This window comes from Bombus vosnesenskii, unplaced genomic scaffold (assembly GCF_011952255.1).
Source record: "Bombus vosnesenskii isolate JDL3184/JDL3185 unplaced genomic scaffold, Bvos_JDL3184-5_v1.1 scf7180000013295, whole genome shotgun sequence".
In the NCBI taxonomy this organism is placed as follows: Eukaryota; Metazoa; Arthropoda; class Insecta; order Hymenoptera; family Apidae; genus Bombus; species Bombus vosnesenskii.
In genome coordinates, this window is record NW_022882946.1 from 3,634,006 (window position 1) to 3,648,040 (window position 14,035).

At 26.1% G+C, this 14,035-nt stretch overlaps 3 protein-coding genes and 1 long non-coding RNA gene across 7 annotated transcripts; 3 read left to right on the forward strand and 1 right to left on the reverse strand.

Annotated features, from left to right (window-relative positions):
- Positions 1-1,640: 1,640 nt before the first annotated feature.
- On the forward strand, positions 1,641-3,658 carry LOC117233316 (solute carrier family 35 member G1). 2 transcript variants are annotated; one of them, XM_033493497.1, is made up of 2 exons: positions 1,641-1,941; positions 2,288-3,658. In XM_033493497.1, exon 2 carries the CDS (start codon positions 2,290-2,292, stop codon positions 3,334-3,336), a length of 1,047 nt encoding a protein of 348 aa, XP_033349388.1. In that variant the 5' UTR covers positions 1,641-1,941; positions 2,288-2,289; the 3' UTR covers positions 3,337-3,658. The 2 variants fall into 2 exon arrangements, with proteins under 2 accessions (XP_033349388.1, XP_033349389.1); XM_033493498.1 differs by having other exon boundaries at positions 1,671-1,861.
- A 764-nt stretch (positions 3,659-4,422) lies between these two features.
- Positions 4,423-5,876, forward strand: LOC117233222. The gene is made up of 2 exons (XR_004493284.1): positions 4,423-4,549; positions 4,826-5,876. It is a non-coding gene; the product is annotated as an uncharacterized LOC117233222 (long non-coding RNA).
- Positions 5,877-6,411: 535 nt separating this feature from the next.
- LOC117233221 (partitioning defective protein 6) lies at positions 6,412-10,904 on the reverse strand. Of its 2 annotated transcripts, XM_033493330.1 has the most exons (6): positions 10,821-10,904; positions 9,631-9,867; positions 9,253-9,481; positions 8,999-9,126; positions 8,637-8,915; positions 6,412-8,532 (listed from the first exon to the last, which is right to left on the reverse strand). In XM_033493330.1, the coding sequence occupies exons 2-6, from the start codon at positions 9,688-9,690 to the stop codon at positions 8,221-8,223; spliced, it is 1,008 nt and encodes a 335-aa protein (XP_033349221.1). In that variant the 5' UTR covers positions 9,691-9,867; positions 10,821-10,904; the 3' UTR covers positions 6,412-8,220. The 2 variants fall into 2 exon arrangements, with proteins under 2 accessions (XP_033349221.1, XP_033349222.1); XM_033493331.1 differs by lacking the exon at positions 10,821-10,904 and having other exon boundaries at positions 9,631-9,941.
- Positions 10,905-11,038: 134 nt separating this feature from the next.
- LOC117233219 (caspase-8-like) lies at positions 11,039-13,973 on the forward strand. Of its 2 annotated transcripts, XM_033493327.1 has the most exons (7): positions 11,039-11,443; positions 11,894-12,477; positions 12,559-12,824; positions 13,060-13,252; positions 13,328-13,453; positions 13,528-13,671; positions 13,761-13,969. In XM_033493327.1, the coding sequence occupies exons 2-7, from the start codon at positions 11,925-11,927 to the stop codon at positions 13,967-13,969; spliced, it is 1,491 nt and encodes a 496-aa protein (XP_033349218.1). In that variant the 5' UTR covers positions 11,039-11,443; positions 11,894-11,924. The 2 variants fall into 2 exon arrangements, with proteins under 2 accessions (XP_033349218.1, XP_033349219.1); XM_033493328.1 differs by lacking the exon at positions 11,039-11,443 and having other exon boundaries at positions 11,925-12,477; positions 13,761-13,973.
- The last annotated feature ends 62 nt before the right edge of the window (positions 13,974-14,035 follow it).

The following is a 14,035-nucleotide window of genomic DNA, read 5'->3' on the forward strand; positions in this document are numbered from 1 at the left end:
TCGTACAATTGTACAATACAATTGTATATGTTATTCAAACAATTTCAAACATTAGTATTCGAAGAAGAGAACAAATAATGTTTCACAGAAAGAAAAGAATATTATTTTATGTCAATTAGACGTATAACATATTAATTTACATATTGGAAATATTTAAAAATTTATAGAATTGATAACAGTAACCAATACTAAAACGACTTTTGGCTTTTTACTTGTTTCAAATTTGGAAAATGTATTTATAGGTGGAAATTACTAGATTCTAAAATTTAAAAAAATATGAAACATTTCTAAATTGTATTTGAAAATGCTAGATTATTCCAGCATTTTAAATTATAAGGAAGGATATCATATCCAACATGTATAATATCAAGGAAGATAATACATAGTTAGTAACCATAGAACTAGAAATCTTTTAATAAACTAATTTAATTACATATTCTGCAATCTGTATGAATTTCATATATATATTATGTAAAAGAACATATTAAAACTAGTCCAAAATATGATCCAGCATATGTCTGTGTATACGTATGTATTGTATGTATTGTATGTACAGTAGTTTAATTAAAATAAATATATTCCCAACAGATATTATCTATTTTCACAAAATTAAATATTTTAGTTATAATTGAATTAAACAGCACTGTATATCTGGCATTGAAACCTCAAAAACTAAATAATTTAAGCATTATATTATATATTGTATATAACAATATTTTTGTAGATATATTTTTTATATTTATAATATGATATTAGATTATTACATTTTTATTTAGAACGAAAATTATTTAATAATAATGATTAATAATAAAACAAGTGTTTAGTATAAGAAAACATGTGAAAAAGATATAAATATATCAATTTAAAATAAAAATAATTTTAATATAAAAAATGAAAACGGAGTGATATAAAAAACGAGAATACTATCATTTATCAAAAGACAATAACGTAGAAGCTGTATCCTGCTGCATTCCTACAAGATATCTAATGGAAGTAAATGCAGGTAAAAAATTAATTAAACGCGAATCCTGTACGAGACCGACTCCACCCATCTTTAGTTCGCCGCGACATTTGAACGGAAGTAATTCGTATTTTAATATAGATATCTTTACCTTTATTGAATCATTTTCATTAAATTTATTAATATTATTCGACGTTTCTCTTCTTAACTCGGTATAACTTTTTTCTTTTACTTAGCTTAAAAAACTTCACAAGTTAACAATATCCACCCGTTATTATGAACAGATTTTTTACATTATTATATTCTTAAGGTATGTTTTTATGCTTATATAATTTCATGTATTATAATATCTAAAACGATATTTAATATAAAAGTTTTCACTTTATTATTATTGCGAATGTACTTTTACTTTGATAAACCCTTTGATATTGACACATTTAAATTTGTAATTTGAATATATTGACAAATCATAACATTTGAATATAGTAAAAATGAAAGTGGGAATAAAAATAAAATTTATAAGAATACTAATATTTCTTAATTATTGTCCGCTGTTTATTCATAATCTAGTAATCCTATTAGTGAACTGTGTTACGCGTTGGAAATTAATAGTATCTATATAAAAATATGTTTTTTAAAAGTAAAACATTTAAAAACCGATATTTCAAATGCAATGTATAATTTGAATTCTAACTCACGGTCATGATCGTGATCTAAATTAAACGCCTTTCTTGCGTTCTGAATGTTGTGATGAGTTGCTTACTTCATGCGAGTAACAACGTGATATTTTAATTAAAATAGAAATAAAAGAAAAATGTGAGGGACATTGTCAGTGGCAATGAAGAAAGATGTATTATTAAAGTTTTTAAAATAATTTAGTCTTCCAAATAATTTATAAATGTATTACTCTAATTATTTATTACATAATTTTACTAATATAACTATATGCTGTGATTAATCATTTATTGTATCTATTGCAGGTGAGTTATAACATTTAATAACATAACATCAATTTATGATAGGTTATTAAAATGACATTACAAATAATATTTAAAAAATGAATTATTCCTTAATGTCCAAACTCACGTTTTTAAATTTGTTATCAAAGGACATCTACCATTCGTTTTAATTTTTATTTAGTTATTAATTAAAATGTTTATTAGATATTATACATTTTAATGCTTAATGACAAACTGCACCTTAGTAATATAATGTTTTTGTAATTGTTCCATCTATATAGTCATGTACCTATTTTATTTAAATTATGAAATCTTTGTCTAGTATTTATGTCTTTGAAAAGTACTTGAGTTTTATTTTTTCTTTCAGACATGTCAGAACATGTTGAACTGCATCATTTACTTGATGGTGATATTGAAAGTAACACAACAACACAACAAAAACGATTTTCAATTCTAATGTGTAAATCATGCCCTTATCTTGGTTTAATATTGGCAACATTATCATCATTATTTTTTTCATTATGCAGTGTCATTGTGAAGGGCTTAGTGGAAGTAAATCCAATGGAATTGGCAGCATTTCGGTTCGTGGGTGTATTATTACCAGCAATACCAATTGTAATATATAAGGGTGAACATCCATTTCCAAAGGGACGTAGATTAATGCTAATACTAAGAAGTTTTGTGGGGACCACTGGCCTCATGTTAAGTTTCTATGCATTTCGGCATATGCCATTAGCTGATGCATCTGTTGTAGTATTTTCTGTTCCTGTATTTGTAGCCATATTTGCCAGAATATTCCTAAAAGAGCCTTGTGGATTATTTAATGTTATAACAGTCTGTTTAACACTGATTGGTGTAATCTTAATAACACGTCCACCACTAATTTTTGGACATACCATCGAGTCACTTTCAGATGGCCATATAAAAACACAACATGCAGATTTATGGGGAGCTGTAGCAGCTTTTTCAGCAACTCTCTTTGGTGCAAATGCATATGTTTTGCTACGAGCTTTAAAAGGCCTCCATTTCTCAGTAATTATGACAAATTTTGGATCATTTGCCTTGATTCAGACAATAGTTATATCTTGGGCTATAGGTGCATTGTGCTTACCTCGGTGTGGGACTGACAGACTTTTAGTTGTTGCACTTGCTCTCTTCAGTTTTGGGGGTCAAATACTGTTAACATTAGCTTTACAAATGGAACAAGCAGGACCAGTTGCAATAGCAAGATCAGCAGACATAGTTTTTGCCTTTTTCTGGCAAGTTTTATTTTTCAATGAAATACCAAATCCTTATTCAGTAGGAGGAGCAATTGTAGTTACAAGTTCAGTTTTATTAACAGGACTAAGAAAATGGGCGCTTTCATTACCAGAAACATCTAATGTTAAAAAATCCTTAGGTATTTTGGTGATGTGAATTATGAACTATAAATGAAAGAAATATGATTTCTTATTGCATTTTTTGTTTTCGTAATATTAATTTTAATAGAAAGAGATTGTTTATAAGTAGAAGTAATTTTGGCTTGCATGAATGAATTTTTAAAAATAAAGTGAGATTTATATATAATATGTATATAAATTTTTTAAATTTTACAAAATTAAATTGCTTCAAATTTAAAAGGATATCCTATATTATAGCTATATTACTATGTTTCACAGTGAGATCATACTGTATTATTAATACTGTTTTGTTACAAAATGTTATATTTTCCTAATAAATTAATGATTGTCATTACAAATTCTAGTCTAAAACTCAGTATTATGAAAGGAACTCTTCAGACATATTTTAATGTACATTTGTTACGTGTAAGTCTTCATTTCATGTGATATACTATAATGATGTTTGTATTCTACAGTATGCACAAGATAACAAAGCACTCTCTTATATTGTACTATACTTTTAAAATAATCAATTTTTATGCAAATATAAATATTATAGTTGAATTAAAATTAGATATTGCACAAATGTTAAGAAATATAAGTTTATTAAAACAAAATATATGTTATTTAACATTTCTATACCAATATGGATTAATAAAATAATGAATGTTATTTAATACAAAAATTTCAATCTCTACAAAATTATAAATTACATTGTTTATGACTTTACAATGTAATTTATATTTTTACATTGCATTATTTTATGTGCATGTAAAATATAAGAAAGTTTAAACATACATATTTGAATAGTAATATCCAGAAATAGGTATTTTATTATTTCATGTACATTGTTTTTGATCATAGACTAGAGTATATTATCTTAATATTATTTCAAAAAAATTTTGTAAGGAACGTTTATTCAACAACGAATAAATAGTGAAATATTTAAATAAATTCTAATTTATAGTACATAAATACAAAGTTATGTAAACTTGTACTTCTAAAATATTGTTGTGTATGATACAAATTATGATACAATAAAGTTTGTATTAGAATGTTTACATTAATTTATTTTACTACTAGAAATATTTTTAAAAACATATAATTTCAGTTTTTAAATTAAAAAAAAAAAATTGAAAATCTTATATATAGCAAAGCATATAAATCATAAAAAAGATTAATTTGTTCTTAAAAAAGTGATACAATTAAAACATTCTGTTTTACGTGTGAGGTTATTTATGATATTTAACGTAAATTGAGTTAATACTGAGCTTATTCAGTGTAATATATTAGTTATAATATATACATTGCAAATTAGAATATGTTTTTGCTACTATACACAATATAGTTGAACAAAATTATAATATTTTATATATAAAGAAATATCGAGTATAGAAGAATAGTAGTGTATATTAAAAATTGTATATGACGCGAAAGTTATGTTAGTGTAAGATTTTTTAAATTAATAATTGTCATACAGATATCGTGCTTATTATAATACATAAGCTAACATTAGCTTCTTGTAGATGTCTATATACGTATATGTATAATATTGGATAATTTCAAGGTGTGTGTCAATTAAATACACCTGACGTCTATTATTCATATATTCATATATAAAGCGTTGACTACCTGATTTTACCTACATCAGGATCACTACCGTGTTCTACATCGACGCCATTCGTCGTAAATCATAGAATACGTTTAGATATTTAGATAAGTTTAAATATTTAAAACAAGAAATGTATAAATGTAATAATATACACTATAATAGAAAATAGTAATGTGATAAATATGTAAATACTGACATGTCAGAAGAGATAATGAACTTAATATTCGTCGTATTTCCTAATAACAATATAATATGATAGAATAGAATATAATGGATATAATAATAAGCAATAAAGTTTAGAAAGCGTGGTATTGATGAGGTCAGTAAAAATTATTCTTTGATCCGTGATATATATGAACAATCAGCAAGAACTAATGGAAAATCGTAGCGCTGAAGAGAAATTCCGGATCGTCGTGATTTCTAAAGAGATCAACGATCCACGACTGTTACACTAATTAATTAATTCCTCATTCGACGATCCCATGCTATGTCTATTAGCGTAAGAAAGAACAAGATATCGTTTATGTCCGTATGTATTCATTAATGTATTTACGAAGAATACTTCGTCGAGTATTTCACGCAAAGCAGTAAGAAGAATAATACATGGAAAAGGATTACGTCCTTACAAGGTTCACCGTGTGTAAGGACCTCGTAGGATGGATTATGCCGCTTGACGAAAATTTTGTCACTGAATGCTAAGAAAATTAGAATGTAATCAACGCTGTCTTGAAGATATCTTGTTCACTGGAAGGACTGCTGTTACTATTGCTACTGAGCAATATTCGGAATCATCAGAATGCTACAATTTTCGCGTATATTCACATTATGATATAGAAATTTAATCAGGACCGCTTGGACAGGCCCGGTTTATTCTATATCTGACATTAACATGTAAATAAAATCAGTTTGAAAATTAAAGTGATTGATATTATACGTTCATGAGTAAATGTCATTATTTTGTGTTATATTTGACTTTAAAATATGTCTTTCCTTGCCTTCTATATATTAAATTTGACAAATTTGTAGAGAGCATCAAGCTGAGTCAACTAATGTTATAACAAATATTCTCGATATCATCTTAATATTTAAAAACATACAAGGTATTAAAAAATCAAACTACTTATATTCACCTGATCAAACCCTGGAATAAATTTTATTTTGAACATTTTTTGATGAAGTCAGTAGGTAATGAGATGTTCCAGATAGTCATTCTTACTAATTCATCCTATATGTACATAACGTGTATATAGCATATACGTGAATGTTTATATATACATTCTTTATACTATTTGTTACACAATTATCTAAGTTATCCTTTGGGTACATATCCGCTTTCTTCTACAAAAAGTATTTGCTTTTATGAACAAAATTTACTACAAGATATACTGTACATATAATTTCTTTTTCCATTTGCATTGTTAGCAATTGATATGAAACCGAATTAGCAAAATTAAAAATGATATTATTATAAAAATAGTTTCTCTAATTTGGGAACGAAAATATTTTAATGATTAATTTATTTCTACGAGTTAATTTATAATTGTATTACGGTAAGATTTTTCTGCTTTTATCCATGCATGCATGTATTTTTGTCAATCTAATTTAGAATCGTTGATCAATTTAGAATCGTACAACATAATTAGTGAAACACTGTATATATTTCTTGCACTACAAAAGTTCTATGTAAATGGAATGTGATACAATTCATCACAATCCAATTTTTATATTCATGGATAAAACAATGAAGGCACAAATATATAAAGAAAATATTTTACATGTATATAAATATGTTTCATAATCTTATATGTTCTTACATCTAAAATTTGTAAAGTATATTTTAATATCTAGTGTTCAATTAGATAACAAATAACATTTATAAAACTGGAATTAAAATTCGAAAACTTCAACACTCTAAACTTACAGTAAAATGAACAGAATACATATATGAGTAAATATGTTTCCGAATGCATCAGAGTAGGAATAATCCCAGTTTTGCATTTTTATAAAAAACATTGGAATGATCTAAGTATAAGGCCACTCAGTTTTTTTTGAGTCCGTACATCCAATTTAAAATAAGACGCTTATATTAGTATTTCATCCTCTTATGTTATTCATATATACACTTTCTTTTATCATTGAATAAAGGCTTCTACTTAGAATGATAAATTAAGTTATTAAATCTAATTATTTGCATTATATACATATTAAAATGATTAAAATCAATTGAAAAATTGATATTTTATGAAATGACGAACAATGTGTTAATTAACAACAGATTTCTTTGCTAATTATCCAATTGAATGATAAAATATAATTCTGAAAAGATAGTTTTATACATTACAGTTTTAAATCTCTATTCACGGTTTATGCCATTAAGTAGAAATTTAAGTAAATTAAAAGTAAAACTTAAGTACACTTCATGCGTTTCCTATATTAAGAACTATAAATATTATTTTAATACTTCAAAAATATTGCTGTTTTCCAATAATGCTCTTATATATCATACTATCATATCATCATATAATATACTCCATACATGTCTTTTCAACAGATTGATAAAAAATATATGTATACACATTGTATTCAAGTAATGTAAATACTAAAAGAAAATTTTCTTATATAATACTTTTTGTTTCTATTGCAACTAAAAGTATCATGCGAAAAATTTTTTGTTATTATATTCCGATTATAATTATATATTATGCTTCTTCATTAATTATAATTTTTTGTTTTACATGGATCAATTTGTCACTTTAATACCTTCTGTATATAATATTTGTATATAGCTACAAAAAGTATTAAAGTAAGAAATGCATATTATTAAATAAGTACAAAATTAAACAATTTAATTTTGATTCATAAAAGGAGAGATATGTTCTTTGCTTATGTTTCACTTTTGTATTAATACTCTCTTTTATATATGAAAAATATTTTTAATTTTAATGATTTTAGTTATAGAACTGAATTTTCGAAACAATATTGATCTAGTAAGAATAAGTGATAATATTACAGAATGATTTTAATGGAAAATGTATGTATCATATTAAAAGGCACAATCTTCTATGAAAATGTTCATTTCATGTGAATCTAATATTCATTTTGGTGCCTAATTCAACTAAATTATCATTAAATTATGTAAACAGTAGCTACCATGATTTCATAATGCTTCATTTACTTTAGCACATCATTTTCTTATTGTCATGTTATATTTTATGCTTATTTATAAATACTTTTTTGGATGAACGAATATTTGAACCAATATTCAATTGAGCATGGCATAATATAAATAGAATTATGTAGTGCATTTATTTATAAATGTAAAACACCTTGATCGTGATTATAGTGATTTTGATGATGATGGTGATGATGGTGATAATGATGATGTTGTGAAGTTGAAGTTGTTGCATCATCCTGTAATGTTACGCCAGTTAAGTCTACAATTTCATCTGCATCTTCATCACTACCAGTTGCAGCACTTTGTGTCGACTGATGACTTCCAGAAGACAATTGACTATTACGTGAAAATGATCCACGTCTTGGTGCAGCTAATGCTGCTCGCTGATTTGCTGGCTTTACTGTGATTATGAGATTCGAAGAATTGGCGATCATCATATCTGTGACCTGTTTAAAATATGAAAAAATATGAGAAAATAGAAGTAGGAAAGAAGGTATAAGAATTACATGGAAATAAAAATATATAAATAATATATAACAATTTTACATACTTGATCTAAAGTTTTTCCAGCAACTTCTATACCATTCACTTCAAGCACTTCATCATTTACTGCTAAAAGACCTGTACTTTCAGCCAAGCCACCTGGTACTAATCTACTAATAAATACACCTGGTACTTTTTCAATCCCACCTCCTGCAGATGGCGGCAATATTCGAAAACTTTCTCCATCTTTAATATAAAATCCTAATGGTTTGTCAGAACCGTGTTTCAATAATCGTACACGACGACAAGTTTCTGGTAATATGTCTACATCAATTATTGCTGATACCTGTTATTGTTCATAAAATTTGTACTTAACATATATCTTGAATGATACACGAAATAATTTGTATTCATATAATTAAGACATACTTGTCTAAAATCGTGAGGATTAGATATAGCTAATGACTTTGGTTTTCCAGGTGTGCCACCAAGAATACTCGATATTAAATTTTTTGGTTTTATTGTCCCATATCCATTTATGTCTTCTAATCCATCCCCTATTACATAAAATAGTTTTTTGTTCTATCAATCTATTTACTATATACTTTGGAATAAATATTATTGCACTTAAATCTTATATTGAATTTATCTTTGATAATTATTTGTCATAAAAATTACTTGACCCTTTCTTTGAATAAAAATTCTAAGTAGAGGTTTTGCAGCCAGTAATGCCCTTGCCAAATTGTTGTCATTGTTAATGGGTAATAAATCACCATCGGTAGGATCTGTGTACCATATGAGGAAAGTTAAGTCAGGACCAATATCATGTCGCTCAGCCAATAACTTTTTAAAATCTTCATAATTAATTGCTTCATTACGGTTGACTGAAAATCTTATGATATCTGCATCAAACTAAAAAAAATTTTAATTTTCTGTGTAGAAAAGTGTTCAATAGCATAATAAAAAAGAAAGGACACTTGAATGTTACTACATGATACCTTTTTTCTGTTTAATAATAGTATAGTTTAAAGGATGGGACTCTAAATTAAGAGGTTACTTACTTTACTTTTTACTGCGACGACACTGCTGTCAACTTGATGATGAAGTTTGCTTTTTGACATGATAATTAATTTCAAATAAATTAGAATGTTCGAAGCAAATCCACAACTCACGAATGCGATGACGTGACGTCAAAAGCACCTGTTTGGTAGAACCTGGTAGAACGCAACTTGGCTACAACCGACTCCAGGTACAATCCGTGCTAACCATAAATCTGGCAACAGTGAATGAGTTCTGTCCTAATGTAAACATAACCTAATCAGTATGGTTTCCCGCGATTTTATGAAACGTTTATTTGTATTATAGTAAGTGATAATATTAATGAAATGAATGAAACAGTACTATTTGTCATATAGATAGCAACAATGAAAATAGTGATAATACTGTTAAAATAATAATACAGTGAATACAATGTTGACAAAACATATTTAAAATTCAGTTATGTACTTTCAAAGAAAAGTTATTTAATATGAAAAAAAATAAATGTTGGGAAAACTTCTCCAACGAGATTCAAAGATAAAAAAAAATCTTACCAGCATATTAACGTCTTATCGACCACGTAAGCATTTTTATTAAATGTAATCATATTTCAGAAAATAAATCGAGATAGTAAGTTTAATGAAAAAGCAAAAAGTTCCTCTATTTTAATGTATCTGTTCACTATGCATATGATTTTATGTAAAGATAAATTAATATTTGGCAAAAAGAAATTGCCAACGTTTAAACAAATAATTCTCTTTTCTAGCTCTTTATATAATTGATTTAAAGAAAAAATTCTTTCTATGTATATCCTCTATCCCCCAAGATATTTAAAAAAAGTATAGCTTCTACCCTCAATTTTCAAATCTCTTCAATATTTTTCCAAAACTATCTTCTATACAAATATTAAAATCGCGGTGTGCGGGTTTGAAATTCCTCCTTGTTAATATTATTATATATGTAACTAATCTTATTTCTTTTATATGTAATTTTACGAATTTATATGTTTCCTTGCTTATTTTTAAACATTTTGTACAGAAGCAATTTAAACTTGCTTTACACAATGTAGATATAAATATTTCAAATACAAGCATCGCATATCAAACTTTTCCAAAAACCAAAACAGATATCCACAAAAAATATGATTTTTATATATTACTTCTACTTCACTATAAATATATTTATATATAATTATTAAAATGATTGTACATACTTAAATAATTTTTTATAACAAGTTAATCACGGTATAACAATACAAAACTGAGATATCCAGAATCGGATCCCTGATGTTTCCAAGTACGGCGTTGCCATGTTGTTTAACTCTACGTATTTACCACGAATTATACCTGAATCCGAGTCGCCTGTATGTTGAATATACTACATATATATCAGAATCATGATATGTACTATGTACATACATATGACTGTTACTAGATCACTGCAATTTAATACTCAATTCATAAATCCACCGAATAAAAAAATCTTATATACTTTAAATAATAAGATTGTTTTAAATATTGATACTTTATTACTTATGTTTTCTATTTATGAATGGCGAAAATCACATTGTTTAAATATGTATTTAACATATCAATTAAACATATGTATAAACTGTAGATTAATACGCAATAGTATGTGTTTCGTTATATTCAAAGAAAGAGATTTTTATAAATAAAAAGATATCTGTCGATTGATATATAACAATATTTGAAAATGCTTAAAGAAGAGGCAATATTTTAAGTAAAATACAGAAACCAAAACTGAATATTGCAATAAAGTTGTGTAAATATTGCAAAGAATTTGCACTGTAGAAGTATTACAAAATAATATTACAAAGTAAGTATGTTAATGACTGTATTTAATGACTGTAATTAATGACTGTTAATCCGTCATCATATATTACTTTCTAACGGTATCTATATTAATTTACTCGTTACCAATTGATTATTTCAATTTTATTTGTTTATTCATTTTTTATTAATAATGCATTATTTTATTTATTCATATTAATCTTTTCAAATTGTTTTGTTATTAAAGATTAGTAAATATATGTATATACATTCATGTTATGTTTATTTCTATAAATATCATTTGCAAATTATGACTTTTATCCTTTTTATACCTTTTATAAATTTATTGTATCTTGTAGAATTTATAATATGTAGAATATTTTACGCTCTAATACTATTTCAGTACATGTTCAAAATTTATCAATTTTCAATATTTCTAAATTATTCACATGTAGAGTGAAAACATGTATATTTTACAATATTATTTTTTTCCAAGGTATATTATTAAAGCAGATTTGTGGAAAGCAATGTCTTTATTAATTGATGCAAAACCATCTGTCTTAAGCAGTAATGTAAGTGAAGATGTATTAAACAAAGACATTTTATGGAAAATAGAAAATGATCTTAGCATCGATGAGAAAATATCTATTTTATTTTTGATGATAACTGATTATCAACATAGCTTCAGAGAAATTTGTGATTTATTACAAAACTATAAAAATCACAAAGTTTATATACTTACAGAATTTATAAATAAATATCCTGAAAATTGGAAAAGTAAATTATTGGAATCTATATGTATTATACAAAATAGGCAAATTATACGAAAGTTGGGAATATCATTTGAAGATTTGGATTTATTGTATCTGCCAAAAAATGGATCATGTTCTAGATACTTAAATTTAATTGCAAAAAGTCTATATTTATTATGTGAAGCTCTTTCTGAAGATAAAATCAAATTATTACTGCAATATGTTAGAACTGATTTAACTGTATATGAAGAATATTTAAAAGATGTAGATTTTCTTGAATTACATATGTTATATTGGATGCAAGTAAATTATATTTCAATATATCCAGGTTTGTTTTTATCATTAAAAACATACTATTCTTTGTAATTTCATATAATTTCCTTGTTCACATAATATTTAATTATTTTAGATGGTAAGGTCAAACTTGAGAATTTGCTTAAACATTTAAAGATTTTCAAAGATTTAGAACATATTTATGAAGATCTGAAAAAATATGAAAATCATCAAAATGTGTTAGATACACAGCGTACAAATTCTACTAGTATATCTCAGATACAAACATTTTCCATGAGAGAAGAAGAATCTGTGTTGTCAGATGTGGAAGGAGAAGATATAAGAAAATTAAACAATGGCCTTTGTATTATTATAAGCCAAATGCGTTTTTCAGGTCAACAGGTATTGTATTAATAAACAATCATTTTTATCCCAATATAAATAAAATTATATAGGGTGTACCAAGAGTAAGTGTCTTACAACTACTATAGCATTATTCTATAGCTCTGAATTGGTAGAGATTTGTTAAAAGGTCAATTTTGCAGCAACTTTTTGTAACAAATCTTCACTGATCCAGAGGTAGAGTCACGCTGTGGTGGTTGTGACATTGTGCATATGTATAACACTTTTGTTTCAGTTTGAAACCAGATTTGGAACTGTGGCTGATCGTATGAAACTATCAGAAACATTCCAAAGGTTTGGTTTTACCATTGAGGTGTTTAATGATTTAACCAAAGATGAAATACTGACAACATTAGAAAATATTCCAAAAGACTTTGGTACTGATTATGATTGCATTTTTGTATGCATTTTAAGTCATGGTTGTAAAGGTAAAATGTAGTAAATTTTGCATCATAAGCATTATGTTGTATGAGTTATTAATCGTTAATGGTCATTAATTCTAGGTGGTATTATTAGTGCAGATGAAAAAGAAGTTAGCATTGAAGCAATTGAACACAAATTTTGTTGTATAAAATTAAAGGATGTTATTAAAGTAGTTATTATACAAGCTTGTCAGGGAAAGATGACGGGTAACAAAAATTGTAATTTTATGCTATCAGGTTAAAACTTGAGATTGTAAAATCACAATAATTTTTAATTGCAGGACAAATAAATGATGATGAAGTAAGTCATTTAGTTACAGATGGTCCTTTAAATTGTGAAGTTTCAAGTATTTTACCATACAAAAATTTCTGTATATTTATGTCAACTATGCAAGGTTTCATATCTGTTCGTCATAAAGAAGAAGGTAATATATAATTATCTCTATCTTATAGGTTAGAACTTGATATATTTATTAGGTGTATTATTCACATATCAGAAATTCATATTTTACAGGATCTTGGTTCATACAAGAATTTTGTAATATTTTACAAAATGGAGGAAATAAAATTACATTCCTGAAGGCTATTAGAAAAACAATTCAGTCGGTAATGAAGAAGAAAGGAAAATTAAATGGAACAAATTCCATTGCTCAATTACCTGAATTGAAAACATGCAGATTACTTATGGATTTTCAGTTACCAGATTACCGAGCAAATATATAAAAAAGGAAAGACAATATTATTGCCTTCAATGTACAAAACCAATAAAATAGAATAATAAAATAATAT

Bases quoted from the DNA above. Each gene is read 5' to 3' on its own strand.
- LOC117233221 (XM_033493330.1), bottom strand. From the start codon at position 9,690: ATGTCAAAAAGCAAACTTCATCATCAAGTTGACAGCAGTGTCGTCGCA. The intron at 9,482-9,630 runs GTAAGTAACCTC...AATTTTTTTTAG, and splicing joins TCGTCGCAGTAAAAAGTAAA to TTTGATGCAGATATCATAAG. The intron at 9,127-9,252 runs GTCAAGTAATTT...TTTATGTAATAG, and splicing joins AATTTTTATTCAAAGAAAGG to GGGATGGATTAGAAGACATA.
- LOC117233316 (XM_033493497.1), top strand. From the start codon at position 2,290: ATGTCAGAACATGTTGAACTGCATCATTTACTTGATGGTGATATTGAA.
- LOC117233219 (XM_033493327.1), top strand. From the start codon at position 11,925: ATGTCTTTATTAATTGATGCAAAACCATCTGTCTTAAGCAGTAATGTA. The intron at 13,454-13,527 runs GTAACAAAAATT...TTTTAATTGCAG, and splicing joins TTGTCAGGGAAAGATGACGG to GACAAATAAATGATGATGAA. The intron at 13,672-13,760 runs GTAATATATAAT...CATATTTTACAG, and splicing joins TGTTCGTCATAAAGAAGAAG to GATCTTGGTTCATACAAGAA.